We start from the raw sequence: 25,770 nt of genomic DNA on the forward strand, positions 1-25,770 counted from the left end.
CAAATCCCCCTTTCCAGTTTGAATATGGTAGCTAATGGTAGTAGAAGGAATGTCTTCCATTCCATTCCAGGAGTATTCCATTCCTTCTCCTCTTCCCCTCTGTGCCCTATCATGAATTAGCAGCAGTTCCTAGGGCCAGGCTTTTTACTCCTTTTCCCCAAAGCCTGTTTTTGATGGACCCACATAAGAACCCTATAAAAGCCCAACAGACTTTACCGGGAGGGGGTGGCCCGCCCTAGGTGTCCAGCACACCTGACCTGTTGCTGACTGACCTTATTTTAAGCATATGCCCTTAATAAAACTGGCTTCCTGTACTGTCTTATGTGTTTCACATTTCCCTGTAGTGAACTGTTGGCATTCAGAACCTTCCCAAGTATGCAGTAAGACACCACCACACACCCCTCCTTAGTACCTTTTGAGACAAGGCTTAATCAGAACTGCAGAATATTGTGATTCCTTAGGTAGACTAGAAGATCCTTTCAGGAAGGGACTATTTTGACCTTTGTCTTTCTATTCCCAGCGCCTGACCACAGTGTCTTGCGTATCATAAAGGTTTACTAAGTACGTGTTGGATTAAATTGACCTTCAAAACACTTCAAACAATTTTACATTCACATAGAAGTTGTTTGTTATCTGAGTCTTAGGTAAACACCACCTGTAAAGATTCCAGGGGATACCATGAAGCCAGGTGGCAGAGGAGAGAACCATAGATCTTTTGCTCAGGATCTAAGTGATATTCAGAAATATTTTTAAAAAATCATCTATATTGTTGCTTTATGATTAATTTTCTATTGTCTTCTATCATGACTATAATATCACAAAATGAAACAAATATATGGGACTAGATTGCATGGGAAATTAGGGGGGATATCATGGTATGGTTATAAACAGGGCTAAGAAATATTTTTTCATCATTTTGTACTGGAAGTTCAAGCTGAAAACATGAGTGGAAATTGAATGAAAACTTCCCTTTATCATTTAATCATCAAATTCTGGCTTCTCAGTTTTGAAATTATGCCTCAAGGGACAAATACAAAAAATAATAACTTACATTTATATGATAGTTTGAGATTTCCAAAAAATACTTTGCTAATAACAGCCATGTGAAGGTAGTTTAAATATCATTATACTTATCTTACAGATGAGGAAATGGGAAGCATGGTGCAGTGAAAAGAGCATTGAGTTTTTAATCAGAGGGCCTAGATTTGTGTTCCTTTTGCTGCTACTTATTTCTTGTGTAACCATAGACAAGTGACTCACCTATTATGGACCTACCTCAGTTTCTTCACCTGTAAAAAGAGAGGGTATACTAATTGAGTTCTAAGGTTTCTTCTAGTGCTAAGTCTTATGAATATCCTATTTCACGTATGTTCATAAAGGCCTTTCTAAGAACAGAAGGGTTAAATAATTTAGCAAGGATCTGATGGTCAATGGATGATGTAGTAGGTACCCACAAACCACATGAATCTTTGCCTACATTTAGAAATTAGGATTTAAGTTCCTCTATTTGTGTCCCCAGAGCTTAACAGAATAACTGGAACACAGTAGGCACTTACTAAATGTTTCTATTACCATTCTATTTTTTCCAGAGATCTATCATCTATAACTTTTCTAAGATTCTATTCATCCCCTTAGCTTCTTTCTTATCTGTTTTATGGTCAGATTTATTTTGCTCTGAGAGTAGAAATTTGAGGTCCCCCACTGTTGTAGTTTTATTATTTCCTCCTGTAACTCATTTATATTTTCCTTTAAGAATGTGAATGCTATGACATTTGGTGCATTTATATTTAAAATTGAGCTTACTTCATTGTCTATGGTACATTTTTAGCAAAATGTAGTTTTCGTGCTCATCACTTTTAATTAGATCTATTTTTGCTTTTGCTTTGTCTGAGATCATGATTAGTATCTCTGCTTTTTTTTTTAACCTCAGCTGAAGCATAACAGATTGTGCTCCAGCTCCTTAGTTTTTACTCTTTGTTGTCTTTCTGTTTCATGTGTGTTTCTTTTAAACAACATATTTTTGGATTCTGGTTTTTAATCCATTCTGCTATCTGCTTTGATTTTGTAGGTGAGTTCAACCCATTCACATTACCAGTTATGATTACTATGTATTTCCTTCTATCCCTTTTTTATCCCTCCCTCCCTCCCTCCTTCCCTCTCTACTTCCCCCCTCCTCTCTCTCCTATCCTTCCTGTTTTGCTTCTGATCACTGCCTCCATTTATCTATCCTCCCTTCAATCAGCAATGCCCCCTCCCCCATCCCTTTCCTGTCTTACTTCCCTGTTGGGTAAGATAGATTTCTGTACTCAACTGAGTGTTTATATTATCCACTCTTTGAACCAATTCTTATGAAAGTGAAGTTCAAGCACTGCCCATTCTTCATTTTCCCCTCCACTGTAGAAACTCTTCCTTGCATGCCTCTTTTATGTGAAATAATTTTCCTCATTATTTTTCTACCTTCCTCCTTCTCCCAGTGCATCCCTCTTTCTCACCTTATTTTTTTGATACCAACCCATCAGTCAACTCATATCCGTGCCCTCTATCTATGAATACTTCCTGAAATTGCCCTAATAATAATAAAATTCCTTTATGATTTCTCTTTCCTGTTTACCTTTCTATGCTTCTCTTGAGTCTTATGTTTGAATGACAAATGTTCTATTCAGATCTGGTCTTTTTATCAGGATCGCTTGAAAGTCCTCTCATTTCATTAGATATCTATTTTTCCTCCTGAAGGATTATATTCAGTTTAGCTTGATAGGTTATTCTTGGTTGTAATTCTAATTTCTTTACCCTCTGGAATATCATATTCCAAGCCCCCTGATCCTTTAAGGTAGAAGCTGCTGAATCTTGTATGATCCTGACTAGCTCCATGATACTTGAATCATTCCTTTCTGGTTGCAATAGTGCTCTTTGGCTTGGGAACCATGGAATTTGTCTATAATATTTCTGGAAGTTTTCATTTTGTGATCTCTTTTAGGAAATGATCAGTGGATTCTTTCAATTTCTATTTTATCTTGTGATTCTAAGATATCAAGGTAACTTTCCTTGATAATTTCATGAAATATGATGTCTTGGCTCTTTTTTTGATCATGGCTTCAATTAGTACAATAATTCTTAAAGTATCTGTCCTTAATCTATTTTCTAGATCACTTTTTTGATGGGATAGTTCACACTTTCTTCTGTTTTTTCATTCCTTTGTCTTTGATTTATTGTTTCTTGATTTTTTTTTGTGCAGCCATTATCTTTCACTTGCCCAATTCTAATTTTTAAGGAATTATTTTATTCAAAGAGTTTTTTTTACTTCTTTTTCCATTTGGCCAATCCTATTTTTTAAGGTGTTATTTTCTTCAGATTTGTGTGCGTGTGAGTGTGTGTGTGTGTGTGTGTGTGTGTGTATGTGTGCCTCTTTTTATCAAGGTGTCTACCCTCTTCATAATTTTCTTGCATCACTCTTACTTCTTTTTCCAATTTCTTCTCTACCACTCTTATTTAATTTTAAAAATCATTTTTGAGCTCTTCCAGGAATTCTTATTGGGCTTGTGTCCAATTCATATTTTTTTTTTCTTTAAGGCATTGCTTGCAGCTGTTTGGATATTGATATTTTCTTAGTTTGTGTCTTGAGCTTCCCTGTCACCACAGTAACATTTTATGGGCAGGTTCTTTTTTGTTGTTATTGTTTACTCATTTTTCCATCCATTTCTTGACCTTCAACTGTATTTTAAAGTTGGGCTCTGCTCCCAGGGTTGAGGGGGCACCTGTTCAAAGCTTCAGGTTTTTTTGTGGTGCTATTTTCAAAGTTGTTTCTATGGTTTTGTAAGTTTTTGGTGCTTCCAAGGTGATACAAACCAAGGATAGATGCAATCACAGCTCTACTTGCCTATGCTCTGGCCTTTACCCAGGAAGGGATCTTATTCCCCTGTAGTCACAAATGCTAACATTCCTCTTGGCCCTGGAATTATGATCAGGTCTCCAGTTCTCCTGAAGCCACAAGTGTTAGTGCTCCTTTCTATCTTGAAGCTGAGGCCAGGACCCCTGCTCCCTTGTGAGTGATCATATGAACTCTTTTCTGCCCTGCAACTGTACACTGGACCCCTGCTTCTTTGTAGTCACAAGAACTAGTATTCTTCTTTACCTTCAGCTATGACCTAGACCTGTGTATGGACAATGTAACAGGGTCCTGCACCCAGCAAAGGGTCCTATGTAATTCCTTTCTGACCAGTTGTTTGACCCCCTTACTGTCTCTGGCCTGAGAACTCCTAAAGCTGCCGCTGTGGATGTCACAGATGCTTCTAAGACTTGCTGTTGATGTTGTCACTGCCTGGGCTGTGATCCCAGCAAACCCACCCTGATGTCACAGACCTCTCCTGCTGACTTCCTAAATTGTCTTGGGCTGGAAAGAATGTCTTACTCTGACCTTTTCTTGGGTCTGCCATTCCAGAATTTGATATGAGGCATTATTTCAAATGAAGGGGGATTTGGGAGAGTTCATCTGAGTTGCTGCCTGAACTCTGACATCTTGGCTTACCTCCTCAATTACCCTTTTAGATTACAATCAGAGTCATAAAGGGAAGGAGAATTACTCAGTTACAGGAGGAATTGCACTTGCAAGGTAGAAAATGAAAGATTTCTAGTAACTGTGAGGTGAAAAAGTTAGGCAAAATTTGGGAAGGAGCACTGTAATTTAATTCAATTCAAAAACCATTTATTAAACAGCTTCTATGATTACAAACTGTCAACCATAACCCCAAACTCTGAGTTAATATTCATCAAATTCAGCATTGTGGACTTCTAGAAAATTATATATCTTTGAGTTGTCTTATTCCTATTCTTTGATTATTTTTTCTGGGAACTTCAGAATATAAATTATGACAATCTCCAGAGGCTGAGGTAAAAGGGCTTTCTTTCACCTTCCATGGAGGGATAAGATACATTAAAGGAGGGTCATATCAATGCAAAGAAAAATCTGGCAAAAGCACTGGGAGATATTTCAGGATGGAGATAAAAGTTCTACCTGCTAGTAATAGACTTGGTAAATGCCTTGGTGGTACTTCTAAAGGAAGGGAAAGATTTGTATTTTAGATATAGGGAATTCCATGAGCATTGACCGAGTTTTCATGTCCCTGAATGTCTTCCCCAAGCCCCTCTAACATCTGATGACAGTATTTATATATACAAAGAATTTGGGGGTATAGATACATGTATATTTTCATAATTTTGCATGTTTAGATGCTGCCAAAGAGTCATATTAAATTACCACTCTTGGACTTTTGTGCTGTTTAATGTAATCAGATTTTATTTAATCTAATTTAAGAATTTTCAAATGGATCCCTTTATTTAAGGACACCAGGAAATATGTTGCTTCCAGAATTGAGCCAGTGTTTAAGAAGACATTGGAAAGCAGGCCAGTACATGGTACAGGGGACAGGGTACTGGGTTAGAAACAATGAAGAACATTGCTTAATCTTATAGTACTTTAGGGTTCTCACCCATAAAATTAGGGGTTTGGATTAAATATCTCTAGAGTCCCTTCTAGCTCAAAAATGTCTTCATGGCTGTCTTGGAAGAGCTATTGAGATTAAATGCTTGGCATTGCAAGTATATGACTATGTCATTGTCCTTTTCCTTTTCCCCATTGCAAAAGGTTCAATGTGTGACACACAACTAATACTGTGGCAGATCCACTTAATATAGCAGGATTATTTGCATTGAATGATAAAAGGAGGTTGCTTGGTTGTTTATATATTCATGGTATTCTTGATATGATGGATATGTGACTCATAGTTGTGATCTGTAGGCACTTGTGTCTTGAAAAGCCTTCTGTTTTAGATAAATGACTCAAGTTCAAATTCTGAAGGATATTCTGCCTCCTAGCACCTTTTCAATGGATTTTCTGTCCTTAAGGAAAAATAATCTATACTTGAACTTTAATTAGTGCAGAGTGACTAGGTCTTTTCCTCAGCCTAGAGGGCAGTAATAGAAATGTCCTGGAATTTGCCCCTTCACAAGCTCCCTCCTCCACTATGTCCACATTCCACATGAACTCCATACCACCAGGTTCTACCCCCCAACTAAGTGACTTTGTCTCAGGGGACACTTCTGTCTCCTCTGCCTCCTTACCAGTGGCTAGTCCTTGAGCAAAGTAAAAATCTGATAGTGTCATGTGGCACTCTTTCTCTTCTTGAGTGGCAGTGCCCCAAGTGATCTCTTTCCTCCCAACCGCCTCCTCTTTGCTCAAGGTGCTCAGTTACAGCTCTGACCTTCACACGGCCAATAGATTTATTATTGTTTAGTGTTTTCAAATGTATTTATTGAGGGTTTTGACTCTCCCTCAGGAGAGGCAGCTCAACAAAGGGTTATATTTCCCATGTGTCCTTGCAGCTGCTCTAACATAGGATTCTTTGACATAGCTCAGGTTCGTCCAAATGGAATTGAATTGTTGTATTACCTTAGGCCATTCACTTTTGTATTTCAGGGGACTTTTTCAGAGATCCCATTCCTGAAGCTGATCTGTATATTTTGGCTAGGATCCTCCATGATTGGGCAGATGATAAATGCATACTATTGCTAACAAACATCCACCAAGCCTGTAAACCAGGTATGTATGTTTTTGTTTGTTTGCTTTGGGTACTGTGAACTAAGACACATTTACATTTTGTTGTTGTGGTTGTTTAATCATTCAGTTGTGTCCAAATCTTCACGACCCTGTGGACCATACTGTTTATGGGGTTTTCTTGGCAAAGATACTAGAGTGGTTTGCAATTTCCTTCTCCAGTGAATTAGGGCAAACACTGGCTAAGTCACCCAGGGTCACACTGCTAGTAAGTGTCTGAGGCTGGATTTGAACTCACATCTTCCTAACTCTGGGCCCAGTTTTCTATTTACTGAGCCACCTTGCTGCCTCCTAAAAGGATTATAGATCTAGATTTTAGAAGAGACCTTGTTGCTGTTGTGCAGTCAGTTCCAACTCTTTGTGACCCCATTTGAGATTTTCTTGGCTAGGATACAGGAGTGCCTTGCCATTTCCTTCTCTAGTTCATTTTACAGATGAGGAAACTGAGGCCAACAGGGTTAAGTGACTTGCCCAGGGTCACGCAACTAGTGTCTGAGGCCATATTTGAATGCATGAAGAAGAGTCTTCCTGCCCCTAGGCCCTGTGCTTTATCCACTGCTCCACCAAATTACCTCTCATATTCTGTACAGTGTATTAAAAAATATCTTTGGAACTCGTAGGCGGGAAACATGGGTTTAGATATAGTCTCTGACATTTACTAGTTCTATGACCTTGGGCAAGGCACTTAACTGATGCTAATGGAGCATCAGTTTCCTCATATTGTGGGAGTACTGGAAAGAGCAGTGAATTTGGAGTCATAAGATCTGAGTTCAAATCGTGGTCCCCTTAATCCTTTTCAAGGACAGAGGACAAACAATAATGAAAAAGGATGACACAACAACAACCACCACAACAATGATCCTGGGAAAATTACAAAGTCTGTAAGCCTCTGTTGATTAGGTTAAAATAAATGATTTCAAAAGTACTTCCAGCTCTAGAACAATGCTCTTCTGATCTATAAAAAAGGGATTATTATCCTGGTAAAACTTTATGCAAGTCCATCTTGCTGGGTCTCAGTTTCTTCACCTGTAAAATGGGAACGTTGAACTACATGATCCTTTTGACTCTAAGTTTGTGATCTTGTGATGCTATTACTTAGCGACATAATGACTTGAATCTCAGTCTCCCGACCCTCAGCCCATTTTGGTTGTGCTACATCAAATTGCCTGGAATCTTCCCTGGACCAGAAGCAAATTTAGCTTTACCTTAACTGGGAAAGTTAGCATGTAGTGGAAAGAACACGAGCCTGCGAATCAGGAGGCTTTTATTGTATCTTTGGCCTGTCACCACCGAGCATCACAAGATCACAGAGCTGTAAGGGACCCCAGAGGTGGCCCCCACCACGAGGAAACTGAGGCCAAAAGAGAAGAGAGACCAAGGCAATCAATGAATTTACGTAATGAACATTTATTAAGCACCTACTATGTTTGAAGCTCTTTGCAAGGTGCTGGGGGTACAAATGCAAGGAATGAAATAATTTGTTCTTAAGGAATTTACACTCTATTAGGGAGACAAGTACATATGTAGGTATAGATGAATCAAGCCATTTATCCTTTCAGAGTCACACATACTTCCTTGGTAGAATGAAAATGGGACCTTCTAGATCTCTTCTAGATACAGACAGAGTAAATGGTTGCTTAAGGGGTGTGAATTGTGGACTCCATTAATTTAAATGACCCCCCACACTGATTTCACTGAAATATAAGGCATTTGGTGCCACTCTTCAAATAGCTATGCATTAAAAGTTGTTTTTTAAAATGAAATTAATATAATAATTAAAATTAATTATTAATTAATGAAAATGGAAATTAATTGAATGGAAAGTAGAATAATAATTAAAATTATTAATTACTTAATTAAAAAACCCTGGAAAAGGTGCCATGAGAAAAAATTAAAAATAAATAGAATTTATCCCTACAAACATTTTCTCAATCTAACATCACTGCTGTGGTCCTGCTGGTACTCTTATACCTAGTTTTAAATAAGGTCAAGTGACTAAAGAGTTTATATTTCTCCATACACACTTTTCCTCTCTGCAGTGACTTTTTTAAAAAGAAAATGCAGGTAATAAAGCAAGCATTTCTATAACATAGTACAATCAAAAAAGATGATTGCACAGGAAACTATAAATCTACTATGCACAACTTGCTATTCCTTTCAAGTATATAACAAAATTATCATATAAATTTCTTTTGTGCTTTCTTTCTTCTCTCCCTCCTCCCAGAGATGGCTTCCATTAGATACAATAGGTATATACATACATACATATATATATGTACGTATACATAAAATTATTCTATACATACTTCTATTTATCAGTTCTTTCCCTGGATGCAGATAGCATCTTCATATGTTCTTTATAGCTGAAAACATCATTTTTAAAAGTCTGAACCTTCATATCTGGGAATGAAAGGGTTACTTAAGGCCTGATCCTACTGCCGACTAGTGTTGACCTGATCCATTTCTAACTTGGGTCAGTTTCCCCTCCTTGGGAACCCTGGAAATCTCTTCTCCCCAACCCTGGGAACTCACCATGTTAATGCCAAACTCAATGCAGATGACAATTGGCTTAACCCACTGCAGCTCAGAGCTCTTGAGCGCAAGAGACCCACCAGGTTAGTTGTAGCAGTAGAGGGAGGAAGAGGAGAAAAAGGTTTCTGGTCCAGGAGGCCAAGGAAAGATAAGGGAGAAGAGAGGCCTTTTGGGGGAGGACTGCTACAGAAGCTAGTCCCTGCCCCACCCCCCCTTTTTGGATGAAGAAAGAAAGACCTAGAGAGAAAGAAGTTAAATGACTTGTCTAATGTCACATATAGGTTGTAGAGTCAGGATTTGAACTCAGATTTTGTGGCTCTGATGTCTGCATTTGTCCATTTCCTCCTTGGTACCTCCATGAATTAAAATTTCCAAGACCCTTAATGCAAAGCTAAAGCAAAAGGAAGAGATAGCACTTTGTCTTCTCATCAAGTAAAATGGTCCAAGGTCCAAAGCAGAGGTTGAGAATTGGGAAATCAGAGATAACACCAGAAGTAGGTATCCTAATGTATTATGGCACTAGAATTGAACCATGTATGCTGATCTTCATGGATGCATTGGCATAGGCTTGACTGACATATTACTGTGAGGAAAACCAAAACATGAAGGAATAGAGCCGACCTGGAAGTAGATATTTCTCTAGACAGACTGATTACTTGGGGCAATATACCCTTGCTGAATGAGAGTAGAGCTAAGGCCCTGCAAGTACTGTATGTTCATTGCTTTATTTTCATACTGAAAGGAGCTTGGCATTTTCACCGCATCCAGACTTAAAATGTGGGAAGGACTGACCTCCCTGCTCACCTGAAAACAGGCCCTGCACATTCCCTACGGCCAGCCCCAAAACTGAGCCCACTAATGGGAAGGGGAAAGAACAAGAGACAATGAGGCAGAAACCTGATTCAGTGTCTGCTTCTGGTCTGGCCCAGCTAACACTCATTTTGTTTCTTTCTAGGCTCTGGAGTGTTAGTGGTTGAAACCCTTTTGGATGAAGATAAGAGGGGGCCTTTGACAAGCCAGCTCTATTCTATGAACATGCTGGTACAGGCCGAAGGAAAGGAGAGAAATCCAACAGAATACCGCAAGATCTTCACTCAGGCCGGTTTTCAAGATTTTCAGTTTAAGAAAACTGGAAAAATCTATGATGCTATTTTAGCTAGGAAATAATTATTTCCTATCCCACAGCTATCATTAAATACAGGGTATTCATAAAGTCCGTGTGCGATTTAAAATAGTTGTAACTTTGTAACTATATGTGATAGAATGAATCTGTAAAAAGCAAAAGAAAGAAGAAACACTTAATTTTTTATTGTTCTTGTTAATTTTCAACATGTCCACCGTTATTACCAATACAAAGGGTGATACAATTCCATAGTACATGGAAACATTTTCAAGCTGATTTTCAGTAGTGCCAGCGATCACATCAGTTATCCTAGCTTGCAAGTCTTCTTTAGATCAAGGTTTGGCTGAATAAACATTAGTTTTCACAAGTCCCCATAAAAAGAAATCCAATGGAGTCAAATCTGTTGAATGTGAAGGTCAAGAAAATGGTAGACTTTGGACAGCGGTGGTAGATTTTAGTTCAGCCAACCAAAGAACACAGTTTACTTTGTCTTCTAGTGAAACCATGGGTCAACAGTAACCCTGAAAAATAAGTAATTTTAAGTTGAATTTCTAAAAATAAAAATAAGATAAACATAAAATTTCTAAAGACAAAAATAAACTAGATACATCAAGCTTTCTAATCCTTGTTACAGATCCTTTCTATCATATATAGTTACAAAGTTACAACTATTTTAAATTGCACACAGACTTTATGGATGCCCTGTATATGAAATAATTTGATTAGTCTTTGTGAACATACAATATAATCTACAACCTGCTTAGTGAATGGTGGCAGAACACTGTAGGAATCAAGTTCTTCCTCCCATAGGGAGGGAAGATAATATAATATTCTCATATAATAGATTCTCAGAGTTGGAAGGGAAAGTAGATGCCATCTAGGCTAATCCTTGCCTGAAGAATGGATGCACCATTCTTGATAGGCAGCAGCTATTCATTATTATATTTATCCTCTTACTTATCCCTCTTCTACCTCCCACTTAGATGTAGAGATAAAAGAATATTTGAAGGTGTCATAGAAAAAGTGAATTGCAGAATCCTAGAGCTGGAAGGTCTCAGAGGCCACCCAAGTGCAATGCATACCTGAAAAAAAATCCTTGTACAGTAGATCAGCAAAGTTGTCCAATCTTTACCTTAAGACCTCGAGTGAGGAGAAACCCATTATCTCCCAAGGCAGTCCATTACTTTTTTAGATAGCTCTGACTCTTGGGAAGCTGGTCCTTCCCTCTTTTTTACCCCTCTCTCATATCATTTTACTTAACATTTTTTTGTGTCTTGTGTCTCTTGTTTGTAAAACAATCTTAGCTTAGTGAATAAAGTAAAATTATAAAAGTTATGCATTCTTCTTCTTCAATCTTACTTGCACCGAGAGAAGAAAAAATTAAGGCATATTTCAGAGAAAGCCTGACAACAGAAGATATGCTGCATGTGTAAAGAGAGATATGTTTCTTGCTGTGTCTTTTACACAGAAATCAGTGATATCCAATTTGAATGAAGAAGTTCCAGTGGAAGAAACAGTGAAGGGTGACAATATAACCTACAAATATGAACTTGTGCCCACGATGTCTAGTCCACTTATTTTACAGATGAAGAAATGGAGGCTGAGAGAGGTTAAAGTGACTTGCCCAAGGTCACATAGCTAGTAAGTGTCCAAGGTAGGATTTGAACTGTGGTCCTTATCACTCCAAATCCAGCAATCTCTCCACTGCTCCACTTAGTTCAGAATAGGAGGATAGGAATCGATCAATAAGCATTTTTAAATGTGCTATCTACCAGGCATTGTACTAAGCAATTGTGTTTTGAATACAAAGAACCAAATAATCTTCGCCTTCAATGAATTTATAGTCTAAAAGTCATTTGCTTAGTATAACCATTGACTGAGAGAAATATAAGAAATATCAGGTCCAACCTACCTCACAATTCTAAAATAAACATTAGAAAATATGTTCAAAAAGCTAGTAAGTTTAAAAGTGGAAGAAGGGGAAGTGACATTTTTTCCATGTTTCAATTCCTTCTATTGATTGTTAACCCCAAATATAAGCTATACATGTTGACTTTAATGCAGCAGTCACCAAATTGTCCTGCTTGCTTCTTTTTGAAAAAAAAATTTTTTTTCCAGTTATATTTAAAAACAATTTTAAACATTCATTTATAAAGCTTTGAGTTCCAAATTCTCTCCCTTGCTCCCTCCCCACCTCCCCATCATTGAGAAGGAAAACAGTTAAATACAGGTTATACATGTGTAGTTATGTAAAACATATCCTTAATAGTCTTGTTGTGAAAGAAAACATAAGGAAAAAAAAACTCAAGAAAACTAAAGGAAAAAAGTATGCTTCAATCTGTATTCAAGCACTATCAGTTCTTTGGGGATAGATAGCATTTTTTTTTTATCATAAATCTTTCAGAGTTGGAAATGACATTTATTTAAGAAAGATGTCAGACCACCTTTCATCTAGTTTAGAATTTAAGAAAGTATTAGAATCACACAGGTGGTAAAATGGTTAAGTTTTATCATGAAAAGTTAAAAAGATTTTGCACAAAGCCAATGTAACCCAAGTCAGAAGAAAATTGGGAAAATTTTCAGCAAGTTTCTCTAATAAAGGTCTCATTTCTTAAATATATAGAGAAATGAGCCAAATTTATAAAAAATAGGAGCCATTTGCCAATTGACAAATAGTCAAGGGGCATGAACAGGTAATTTTCAGAGGAAGAAATCAAAGCTATTAATAGTCACAAGGAAAAATACTCTAAATCACTATTGCCTAGAGAAATTCAAATTAAAACAACTCTCAGGTACCACATCACAGCCATCAGATTCACTAAGATGACAGAAAAGGAAACTGACAAATGTTGGAGGGGATGGGGAAAAATTAGGACACTAATGCACTATTAGTGGAGTTGTAAACTGATCCAACCATTCTGGAGAATAATTTGGAACTATGTCCAAAAAGCTAGAAAACTGTGCATGTCCTTTGACCTAGCAATACCTCTTCTACATCCATACCCCAAAGAGATTAACGAAAAGAAAAAGAGTCTATATGTACAAAAATACTTATTTTAGCTCTTTCTATGGTAGCAAAAAGTTGGAAATTGAGGGGATGTTTATCAATTAGGGAATGGCTGAACAAGTTATAGTATATGAATGTGATGGAATAATGTGATAAGAAATAATGGAAGGGGATAGTTTCTAGAATAAAGCAAAAACAAACCTTGGGAATATGTATGTGAATTGATGTGAAATGAAGTGAGTCATACCAGGAGGACAAATTTATACAGTAACAGCAATATTGTAAAGATAATCAACTGTGAAAGACTTAGTAACTCCTATCAATACAATGATCCACTAGAACTCTGAAGGACACATGATGTAAATTGCTCTCAAGCAGATGGAAGTGAATTTTTCCCCTTTCCTATTTTTTTTTTTGCTTTTTTTTGCGGGGGGGGGGAGGAGATACAGCTAATGCAGAAATACGTTTTTCATGTCTTTATATGTATAATGGGGATCATATTTCTTGCCTTCCCTAGGGTGGGAGAAAAGATAGAGAACTTGGAACTAAAACTAAAAATTAAATTAAATAAAAAAATATAATTCACAGACTTCAGTTTTTCTTAAAAAAGGAAATAGTTCATTTTCTATAATTTAGACCTCAGCTTTAAAATTCAATTTTTATAGATTCATCCAGATGAGATCATGCTTTGGTAAATTGACTCATGAAATCCAAACACAAAGAAGCTTTATTTGTAACCCAGAGTGATGATTTATGAATTTATAGTTAGAATTTTGTCAGGAAGATCATATTTTTATGTCAGCTTCTAGTCAAAGCACTTTCTCCCTAATTGAGAAAGCTATTTGGAAGCCAAAATGAGATAAGGGTTTAAAAAACAAAACAAAAACAAAACAGAGAACTACTAACCACTTGAATTAAGGACTTGAACTCAAGTCTTCTTGGATTGGAGACCAGTTCCCTTTAACTGAGTGCCTGCTGTGAATTGCTGTGGAGGAGAATTGCTTTGTTTTTGTTTTTGGTCTGAGCTAGTGGTTTCATCATTGTCTGAGAGACTGTCCTCTGAGAGACAGAGAGGGGTTAAATAACTTGCCCCCAGTCATACAGCCAGTATGTATCAGAAGCAAAACCATTCATTATCTTCCTGTCTTTCCCTCTATCTACTACTACCTCACAATAGGATGTATGCCAAAATCAAATTGTGTTCACTATATGGTTTTATCTGCTGCTAAGTTTGTGAGCCCAGACTATAAAACATGAACACAAAGGCAGCATGGTGGGATGGATCATAATGCAAGTGAATTTGCACTTTATAACCACTGAATAAGTATGTATATTTAATTTGTTGATCAGGTAGGTTTTTTAACTGATGACCCATGAGCCACATATCCTTGAGGATGAAGGAATAGAAAGTCCTTAGGACATGAGTCTAAGTATGAATATGTCCCTTTTCTTCTCTCCCTATTTGGAAATTCATGTGTCCTAGACAGGTATAGTTTTATTCTTATTTTCATCACTGTTTAAATGTGGAGCTGAATTTATGCCCTCAGTGGGTGTGAATATGCCCCATTTAATAATAGCAAAAAGGATGTCACACATAGGTTATATGAGTAATTCTTGATAAATTCATAAATATGAATGTGAAGGAATAATGTGTAGTAAGAAATAATGAAGGGGATAGTTTCCAGAAAAAAAAGCAAACAAATCTTGGGAATATTTATGTGAATTGATCTGAAATGAAGTGAGTCATACCAGGAGGACAAATTTATATAGTAACAGCAATATTGTAAAGATAACTGTGAAAGACTTAGTAACTCCTATCAATACAATGATCCACTACAACTCCGAAGGACACGTGATGTAAGTTGCTCTCAAGCTTCAGATAAAAAAATGGTGGTCATAGATGCAAATGTATTTTTTAAAAACTGGTTCAATTCATTATACACTGATGTTGTTTTGCTGCTCAAGAATCTTAAGTTTCTCAGCTTAGCATTTAAAACTCGCCATCTTTTAGATCTCTTTTAAACCAACTTCATTATTCCTTTTATGTACTCTATATTTCAACTCAACATTCCACCACCCATCTCTGAAAATTTGCAAAACCTGTCCCCCATGCCTGGAGGGATTTCCCTTCTCTCTTTCACTCCTTAGGACCCCTACCTTCCATCAAGGCTTAGCTTCTACTTATAGTCTTTCCTAAGCACCCCCACTTCCCCTTGTCCAACACCCTAGCTTTTGGTCTTTACCTCTTCATACTATCTTGTTTTTGTTTCTGTATATGCTATACCTACTCCTCAAGAATGTAAATTCCTTGAGAGCACAGCTTGTTTTATTTTTGTCTGTTTATCTTCAGAGTTAGGCAGAGTAATTGGGATATAGTAGGCACTTAAAATTTGTTGTGTTGCATTGAATATGAAAATGACTTTGGCTTTTTCAAAAGCTATGCCGATGAAATATAAGCTTTGCCATATCCTATCAAGCTAGAAAGTATTTGAAGAATGGGGTCAGAGGTGTCTCTTGTTTGGGGACTAGCCTATATAAGTTTATGTAAGATTATCACTAGCAGGTTGTAACAGCAAGCACCCAAGCACACCCAGTATGGCCTGCTAGCACAGGTTCTTTGATATGCTTTCAAAAGAAAGACAACTTTTTAAAGGGTCAACAATCTTACTTTAATTACATTTATTAGTTCAGGGGAAAGGTCAGCACCCTGTATGTGGAGAAAATACAAGCAGGGAAAATACAAACAGAGAAATTAGCACAGAGATCAACAGACAGGGCTCCAAATGTCTGAACAAAGTGATACAATCACCTATGTACACCACTGGATTGGGGGGCTTTTAACAAAATGGCTACTCAGAGTCCTGTTCAGGGAATCAAAAGGTCCTTGTCATGAGTAAGCCCCCAAAGCAAAATACCAACTTCAGAATATATATGCACTTCTTAGAGCCAGAAGGCATCACAACCCTTATAACTCTGTACCTAATTAGCTTGGTACCAAAAGGTGTGAAAGCCTTCCTGCAAGTCAGCTTCCCCTAAGCAAGCTTTCCTTTCAGGCAAATTCCTTCCCCATTGGGGTCTATGTGACTCAGGATGTATCACAGCTGGGCTGGAGTTCAAAGCAGCAAGACATCCATGATTGAACACATGTGGTGACATAGGCCTATTAATGAAAGGGTAAAATCTTCATATTCCATTAACATTACACAGGTTGGCTACCAGTTGATGATGATGATGATGGTTTTTTTTAATCTTCAGAAATTCATAAACTTTTTCTACTAAGGCAAAGAAGGTCTCTTCACGATGATATAACCATGGATCCTTGGAGTTTTTAAATGTAACTTTTATAAGTTCTGAAGATCCTCATCTTAAGTCCCAATCACATGGATGAGCCAGGTTCCCCACAGCAAGGCTAGCTATATCCCTCCTCAGGTTTCTAGGGGTAACTCCAAGGGCTGAGGGGGTGTCTTCTCTAATGTTATTGTCTTTAGCTTCCATTTGGATGCATTTTTTTCTAATGTCAGTCACTAATGATTAGAACCAATTAGTTTTCATAAAGGAATATTTAGTGAGAAGAGATAGAAAGAACAGAAGTATAAACATTTTCCTTCAACATCTGGAGGGCATACTCTTCTCTATATTATCTCAGTCCTTGAGAAGAATAGGTCCGTACTTAAACTAGATAATAAAGACAACAGTGAGGTCTTCATGCAGAAAAAATGTTCAGATTAAAAAAAAGGGTTGGCTTTATACCCATAGAGTTAAACTGTATTTTATTGGTTATACTAACAGCAAGACATCAAATTCTAAGTCAGAGGAAAATGTGAACACTTTTATCTATCATATAAATGGAATTTGAACACATGCAATATGGCAAGTGCTTTGCAAGTAGCAGACACTTAGATAAATAAATGAAAATATCCATTGCTAAGATTTGTGCATAGTGGCTTCCTTTGACTTTTTATCTTCTTATTTCTTTGACTTTTTATCTTTTTCTTTATGTCCTTGGTGGTAAGGATTAACATTAGGTTAATATTTCTGTGTACATTAACAATGACTTTTACTGGGAGCCCATTGTTCTCAAAAAAGAGATACAAAACAAACAGAAGACTTTGGAATCTCTGCCCTTGAGAGAGATTCTATTCAGACATTATGTTACAGTAGAAAGAACAACGAACTTGGAATATGTGGATTTGAGGGCTGGCTCTGCCATTTATTAAGTGAAAATTAAGTGTCCTTTAACTTCTCTTAGTTGCTTTCTCATGCATGAACTGATGATATAATACTTGTATTATCTACCTCTGAGCACTGGGTTTACAGTCAGAAGACCAAGGTTCAAGTCAATTTAACTGAGTGTAATGAATACATTGTAAGCATGCATAAGTCCCAAAGTCCTATAGGATATCTTTTGGCCTTCTGGTCTAGGAATATGATGTGTAAACACTGAGGATGGAAAGAAAGTAGACAATATTAATATCAGCTAGTATATTACCATGACAAAATAATCTATTAGAACAAAGCTACCATTGTTAAGAGGCTTCTATTATTTTGTTGCCTTCTAAATATTTGGAGTCTGGGTAGAAAGCAATGATAATGTACATTCCTCTCTCCAACTCTAGATAGAAAAAAATAGGTTTTTACAAAAATCTCATGTCACTGTGGACCATACGATTGTATTTCAGAGGCAAACTTTTCTGCTTTTATGAGAGTATGACATTTATTCCAAAGCAACATGCTCTTTAAAACTGGGCACCGTCCTCAAAGACCATGAAATCTGACACAGAACTTGAAATGCACAAGATGTGATTTTGTTTCCTACTCTCACAGGGATCTGAGGAACTGACAGCAAAGAGCCAAGGAAGTGGGAAAGTAATTTGTTTTGTACTTCACTCCCTCCCTCCCTCCTCCATTAGGAAAATCATATTTGGGTTTGGTCTTTTATTTGGTGTGAGACATATGTGCTTGGCCCAAATGATCTTGTCTCCTCAGATATTTATTTCTCTTTGGGTGAATTTCAAGATGAATTAGTCAATTGGCAAATTATATATCAACTAGTGCCATAAATTGAATTATAGAATCATAGAATTATAGAGTTGGAAGGAACCTGGTTGGCCCTCTTGTCCAACTTGTTCCTAAAAAAAAGAATTCCTGTTTTAATATTCTCAAAGAAGTGGCCATCCTATCTCTGCTTAAAGACCTCCAAGTAGGGGAAGCCTATCACCTCTAAAGGCAGCAGCTCTTTCTGCTTTTGGATTCTTAGGATTTTTTAAAATCAAGCTTAAATTTGCTTAATTTGCCTGGTTCTATCCTCTAGAACCAAACAGAAAAAGTCTAATCCCACTTCCAACAAGAGAACCCTTCAAATACTTAAACAGGGTTATCATGTTTCCTCTCTGCCTTCTCTTCTGTAGGCTAAGCATTACCATTTCTTTCAACCAATCACCACATAATATGGAATCAAAATCTTTTATCCTAGTTGCCCTACTCTGGACATTCTCTAGTTTATCAGTCCTTCCTAAACTTCAGAACCTGGAATTGAATAGCATACTCCAAATGTGGTTTGACTAGGGCAGAGTACAGACAATCCCCCTCTTCAATCTTGCCTCTCTGAATGTAGCCCTGAACTCCATTAGCTTTTCTGTCTGCTCTATTACACTATTAATTAATATTAAGCTTATAAAGTACTCAGAAAATTGATTTTTCTTTTTTTTAATAAAATTGATTTTTCAAACCTGAGTCTAAGACCTTACTTTTATCCCTATTCTCTGTTATCCAGTATATTAGCTTTCCCTCCAATTGTATGTGGATTTGATAAACATGCCAAATATACCTATATCCAAGTCATTGGCAAAAATGTTAACTAGCACAAAGCCAAGAAGAGATCAGCAGAGTACTCTACCATTGACCTCTTATCAAGTTGACACTGAAATGTTATATTTAACAACTCTTCCTTGAATTTGGCCATTCATTTAATTCTGAATCCATCTAATTGCACTACAAGTAAGTGTGGAAATACCTATGTTAGATGATTACTAAATTACCAGAATTAGAAGCTGAGTGAGAATTTCAAATTAGAACTCACAATTAGGTATAGCTGAGTTATTTTTTCTTGATACTGTTTATCCCATTTAAGCAGTGGTATGATCTCAATTTTAGAATCTTTCTTGGAGAAATTAGACTGTATTGTTTGTTTGATTACAGGATCCATTCTGCTATGCTCTTTGGAGTATGACTAGTAGAATTGCTTCCTACGCTACTCTTCTTAAATGAATGTGAACAAGAAGGCTTTTCAAGGGAAGAAATTTCTTTAATAAAGGCTTTGTTGATGTATCAGTTACATTGGCTCCACTAGGCTTGACGTCAAGTACTTACCCAGGATGCATTTATACTTTTTTTTTTTTGAAAATTGTGATATTACTTGATGGTTGCTTTAGGAAAAACTTGTATACTAAGGAAGAAAGTCTCCACTGTTCAAACTCCAGGGAAATCTACATTTCTACTCAGTTTAATAAAATCAAGGTGGAATATGGGAGAAAGAAGATGAAAATGCTATATTGTGTCTAGGTAAGAAAACTTCAGGTTGCAGAAAAATAATTAGCCAAGAAAATACAAGCAAGCAATTTACAACATCCAAAGTCATTTGATATAATGTGTTTAGCAGACTGTTAAAGTAAATAGAAGAGCTCTTTTAGTTCTTCCGGTAAGGAATTACCTGTTTCATTTGGTTAAAGGTCAGTTCTTTTTTGGGAGTGGGCAGAAGGAGGAAGGGTCTTCTCTGGGATTGTATCGTGAACTCAATCACACTTGTTTGGGAAAAGAAGAGAGAGGCCCAAACCACAGAGGCTTTTCCTTTTGAAAATTTCCTTCTAGCAACTAGGTAACCCCCAGGCATATGATTTGATCCCAACCTTCTGGATTGAATCATTGTTCTTAAATGACCCAAGAAGGAAAGATGCAAGATCATTTCAGACTGAGGAAAGCCCATTCAGACCAAATACATATCCTAGGCTTTCAGAGGGTTTTGGTCTGTGATTAAGAAGTGGCTAGCTACATAGAAGGGACAAAAACAGCTTTTGCTGCTACTTTATATACAAAGAAACATCCATTATCTGACTGACTCCTCTTGGACTTACCTTTTGTAATGAACCCATCTTATTTACTGCTGTTTATTGGCAGGTGTTTGAAATACGACAAAATCTGGGACAAAGCTAAATACTGCACATTCAGAAGTCACTGTTCAAGCTTTTTTCCATATACAGTCATATATGGATTCCATCTTCTCTAGGCCATTTATTAGAAGGCGGGGGTCTAGTTGTTGAAAGTGTTTTCAATGAAGAAAAGATCTGGTCACTCATAAGGTAGATATTTTGATTCCTATCCATGTTTAATTACTTAGAGCACAAGAATGTATGCTCAATCGCTCACTCACTCAAACCACTCCAGTATTTCTTAAGCAGCTAATGTGTGCCATGCCTAGGTGAGCTAGATGCTGTGCTAGGAGCTAGGTGTTGAGGATACAAATACAAATACCAAGAATGGAAATAATCCATTATATGGAACTTAAATTCTAATGGGGGAGACAGCAAGTGCATTATAGAAATACATATAAAGTGAATGTATACAAATACATACAAAATAGTTAAATACATGGTATTTTTGGTGGGAAGGTGCTAGTGTTTTGGAGGTGTGTGGTTAGGAAAGGCTTCATGAAACAGTTTGCTTGAGCTGTGTTCTAAAGTCTGTGAGGTAAGAAGAGAATGCATTCCAGGCATATGGGACAACTGAAAAGGTAGTAAGGCAGGAGATGGGATTCCATGTGTGGAAAACAAAGAAGACCAGTTTGGCAGGACTGTAGAATATGGGAGGAGGACTGAAGTCCAAGGAGGCTGGAAAGATAGGTTGTGGCCTGTTTGTTTAAGACTTTAAATGGAAGAATTTATGTTTTCTCCTAGAGGCAATAGGAATCCATTGGAGTCGATATACCTTTAGAATAATGGGAAACTGATTTCTGAGGTTGGCTGAAAAGTTAAAAGCTAGTTTAAAAAATGAACAAATTGGAAAGCTTTATAAGACAGCTTTTGGAAGGAAATAATTGTTTCTGTACTTACAGTTATTCTAAATAAAAACAATACTTCTAAATTAAGTTGGACCTTCTTCTAGGTTAGAATAATAAGTGAGAAAAATGATTATTCCTCTCTTATATCAATAACCATTTACTATTGGGGAGATTCAGGATTTTTCTCTTCCTATTTGTATATTCAGAAATCAATCCCATATAGGTTATTCAGCCAGTATCTGAAGGACATTTCCCATAATGAGATTGGATTAACTTTCTCTTCAATCTGGTTCAGACCCCACCCAAGTGGGGAAGCCCATTGTGTTCTACTCAGGCTTGGGTGGTGGTGGTGGGGTAGATCCATTGTTTAGATTGCCCAAAGCTGGGGGTGATCTGGGAGTAAGAGTGACATAATTAGTCACATCCCTCAGCTTTTCATTATGATAGGTAGACCTCTTATTGTAATAGTCATTCTCTCTTTAATTGTTTACCAATGAGAGTTGATTGCCACCTGTCTGGAACACCCAATCTTCCAAGGATATATAAGGGTCAAGAAGCTGCCATGATCCATCTTTGGTTCATGAAACATGGCCAAATGACTGATCCTTTTATTAATTATCCACTATCAATAATTAATAAATGATTAATTACCCAGAAACTATGTTTCTTGAGCTTTTCATATGTCACACGAGCATGCTTTACTCTGTATATTATAGTACAAAACAAAATTTTGTAGAAGATTGTTGGGAAATAAAAAGGTCCATGACTAGTTTTGGTATGTGATCTTGAGAAAGTCCCCTCCTATTTTGGGCTTTATTTTCCCCATCTGTCAAAGGAGAGGGCTGGCCCAGATGATTTTCAGTATTTCTTCCTGCTTTAATATCCTATGATACTAGTTTTGGATCACTTTCTATTTGACTTGGGATTGAAATGCAAAGTATTCATTAAAGAAATAATTTTCCAAAGTGATGAGAGAGAGAGAGAGAGAGGCAGACAGAGAGAGAGAGAGAGAGAGAGAGGCAGACAGAGAGAGAGAGAGAGAGACAGAGAGACACAGAGAGAGAGACAGAGAGAATGAGAATAATTAGTAAGTGTTAGTAACTCTGCCAGCCATGGAACTCAATAAGTGTATCCATTGGAGTGAATGTGAAATCTATTGTTAGTTCCCAGTTGTTTTTCATCTGCAAGCTTCTGCACTCATGTCCTGTAGTGTTATTCTGGAACTTCCCTTTCTTTACACTCACAGATAGACCATTCATTCCATCTAAAGTTGTAGTGCTTTTGAGAGAGACAAACTGAGATGACCTTCCTCATATTCTTGGTCAGTCAATAAACATTTATTAAGTACTTACTATGTGCCAGGGGTTGTATTAAGTGATGAGGATACAAAAAGATGCAAAAGATAGTCACTGACCTTAAGGAGCTTATAATCTAATTGGAGAGCCAATAGCTAACAAATATGCACAAACTATATACAAGATAAGTCAGAAGTAATTAAAAGAGAGAAGGCACTAGAAGGTCATCTAGAACCCTCCTATGTTCACTTGCACTTCCTTATGTCTTCTTTTGACTCGTGATAAAATAAACAAAAAGAAAAAGTTATTTAGAGTGGTCACCCTCTAATACAATCCTTTCTAAACCATCAGCTTCCTTGCCAGATAAATCTTTAACCCTTTTTGTTTTCCATTTAAGTTAAAAGTCCTGACTCTTCCCTCATTCCTGATTAACAATTTAACTGGGTATGGGGAAAACCAAAATGTGCATTTGTTACCACAGCAGTTATTACAGATTCATATCCTCTTTGATACAGATTGTTGTCATTTAAAGAAACCATAGCCCTTTTGCAGCAGTAACTGTTTAAAGATGATGTACTTTATGGGACACTTAGAGACTTTTTAAGGGCAATTATGACTTTGTATGATTTTAATCTTAAATGCTCACTGATGTTAGGAAACTAACCACCTCATAAGTTATGACTGCTCTGTATATATGATGGAAATTAACAAAGAAGAGTGTCAAATATGGGTTCTTTTTGATTTGGATGGAAGGGAAAAATAGGACAAACTGAATAAAAAATAAATTAGAAAGTCATGGTGGTGCAAGATGAAGAGCAGTAGAAAACCAATAACCAGACTTGCACAATTCACTCAGGGAATGTTAAGTACCTTGAGCTTCACCTGAACATCAGATTCTAAGGCATATCCAACCCCTTTGTGTGGTAAAAGGCAAGTCATTAAACTGCTCTAAGAGCAGATGCCTTCACCTGTAAAATGAGGACGATAATGTTTGCATTACCTGCTGCTAAGAAAATACTTTGTAAATCTCAAAGGGCAATAGAAACATGAATAATTTTATTGTTGTCCAGAAATTTCAAAGAAGTAGTTCTGCTCAGGGAGTTAGCAATATTGTGAAGGAACAGGCAGATAATTTATGACATTAATTATTAGTAATCAGTAGTACAAATTGGGTATATTGTAATAGAAATCCAAATCAACTCCGTAATCACATACTACTTCAATTCAGTATGGGAAGAAATATGGCTTGAGCTCCTATTCAATACCTACTCTACCAACAGAGCAAGAAAGAACCATAAATCATAGCAATGAAAATAGCAAATTATTCAATTAGAACAGAGTTGCAAAGTAAATGGCAGGAAAAATCCTAAAGTAAGATAAATCTCAGTCCCTCACAATGAAATATGTAGATTACTACACTGGTGGGAAAGAGAACAGTTTCCCAGAAAACTCACTTTGAGGCAAAGAAATGCTTCATAGAATCACCAAGTTATAGAATTTTGAGTTGGAAAGGGCCTTGGAAATAAAGAAGTCCATCTGACCACATGAACAAGGAGAGTTTCTTTAGCATTCTTGAAGAGGAGTCCTCCGACCTTTCCTGGAACACCTCTAGCAAGAGGCAGCTGATTATCAACCAAGGCAGCTCAGTCGACTTGTGGATAGTTCAGTCAGCAAGATTTTCCTTATATTAAGGCTAAATATACCTCTTTGCAACTTGGCTCATTGCTTTTAGCTCTTCCTTCTGAGACCAAAGAGAATGAGTCTAATCCTTCCACATGATAGTCCTTCAAAGGCTTGGAAAACTATAATCTATTCCCTGTGTTTTATCCTTTTATGCTAAACGTACCAAGTTCCTTCAGCCAGTCTTAATTTGGGGTAATTCATGGACCTTTATCATATTAGTTGCCCTTTTCTTGATACTCTTTAGCTTATCAACATCCTTCCTAAAACATAATACTCTAGATGTAGTCTGATCAAAACAGAATAGAATAAGACTATCAACTGCCTGGTCCTGGACGACAATGCTCTTTTACCCAAATGCTCAAATGGATCTATGTTCTGATTGATTTGAGGGTCCTCCTGAGATACAGATTGCAATCTTGCTTAACAAATGCAATTCTTATTCTGCTAAAAATTCACTATAGAGGGTCCACTCAATGTGCTGAAGACCATGTTCACTTACTTATTTCTGATTTTGAGAGGGTCCCACCTGACTGTCCACCTTTCATACTTTACTCTTGCTGCGTAAGTAGTTCATCTTCTCTTCTCACTATGCAATGCCTTGATGACATCTGTTGTTTTTATTCTTCTCCAGAGTTCTTCATTGGTTTTAAGTTACAGTCTGTATACACTTACCATGTGTCTCTCCATTGCCCTCCATGTGATGCTCATTTTTAGGTTTTCATAGTCAGGGGTATTCCCTGTTTCACTGCCCAATAACCACTCCAGCAAAACATTGCAACTTAATTTTGTATTAGACCTTTTGGGTGCAAAATATTATTCTGTTAAATCACATTGAGATTGCAGCCCATTAAAACTCCTAGATTATTTAAAAAATCTTACTCTTTTACTTTTAAATTTATTGTGAATTTAACAATAATCTGTAATAGTAATTAAGGTGGGACTTTTTGCTGTTCTTCTCTTAAGTGCCTTTAATGATTCTGGCCTTTGTTTGAATGGGGCAGATAAAGTGTGATCTTTTTGTCTTGGAGTATTTTTCAGCACTGAGACAATTGGGAGTCATTGCTTTGTATATGACGTGGTACTGGGGATGGGGAACTTTCCCACACCCAGCCTGGGTGAGGTGAGCCCTGAGGGCTCTGAACAGGATGTAATTGAGGAGAACTTGGTGTTTGACTTTTGGGGCACACTCACAGAAAGAGTGTTGAGACTCTGGGCAAGCTGTAACTGCCCCCTAGCTTTGCAACGCAGATGTTGGTTCTTCTCTGGTAACTATGTATTGTGATATGAATCAGACAAGGTCTGTCTGTTGATGTTTGTAATTTTTGTTTGTATTTGCCTTGAAGTTCAGGGGGCTGATCTTTTCCCCTAACTGTGAATGATATTTGTATGTTTGATTAAACAGAGATTGTTAACCAATTAAAGTTACTTTCCTTAGTAAAGCAGATCAAAGAACCTGTGTTGGCAGCT

The 25,770-nt window shown here is 37.0% G+C and overlaps 1 protein-coding gene across 2 annotated transcripts in view; it reads left to right on the forward strand.

Annotated features, from left to right (window-relative positions):
- ASMT (acetylserotonin O-methyltransferase) overlaps window positions 1-10,309 on the forward strand; it is a 32,795-nt gene extending 22,486 nt beyond the window's left edge. For both annotated transcript variants that reach the window (XM_036747735.1, XM_036747736.1), the window contains 2 exons: window positions 6,473-6,595; window positions 10,098-10,309. In XM_036747735.1, coding sequence (XP_036603630.1) covers window positions 6,473-6,595; window positions 10,098-10,309 — 335 coding nt within the window. The remainder of the gene's footprint in view (window positions 1-6,472; window positions 6,596-10,097) is intronic.
- The last annotated feature ends 15,461 nt before the right edge of the window (window positions 10,310-25,770 follow it).

The sequence above is a fragment of the Trichosurus vulpecula genome, chromosome 2 (genome assembly GCF_011100635.1).
Source record: "Trichosurus vulpecula isolate mTriVul1 chromosome 2, mTriVul1.pri, whole genome shotgun sequence".
Classification (NCBI taxonomy): Eukaryota; Metazoa; Chordata; class Mammalia; order Diprotodontia; family Phalangeridae; genus Trichosurus; species Trichosurus vulpecula.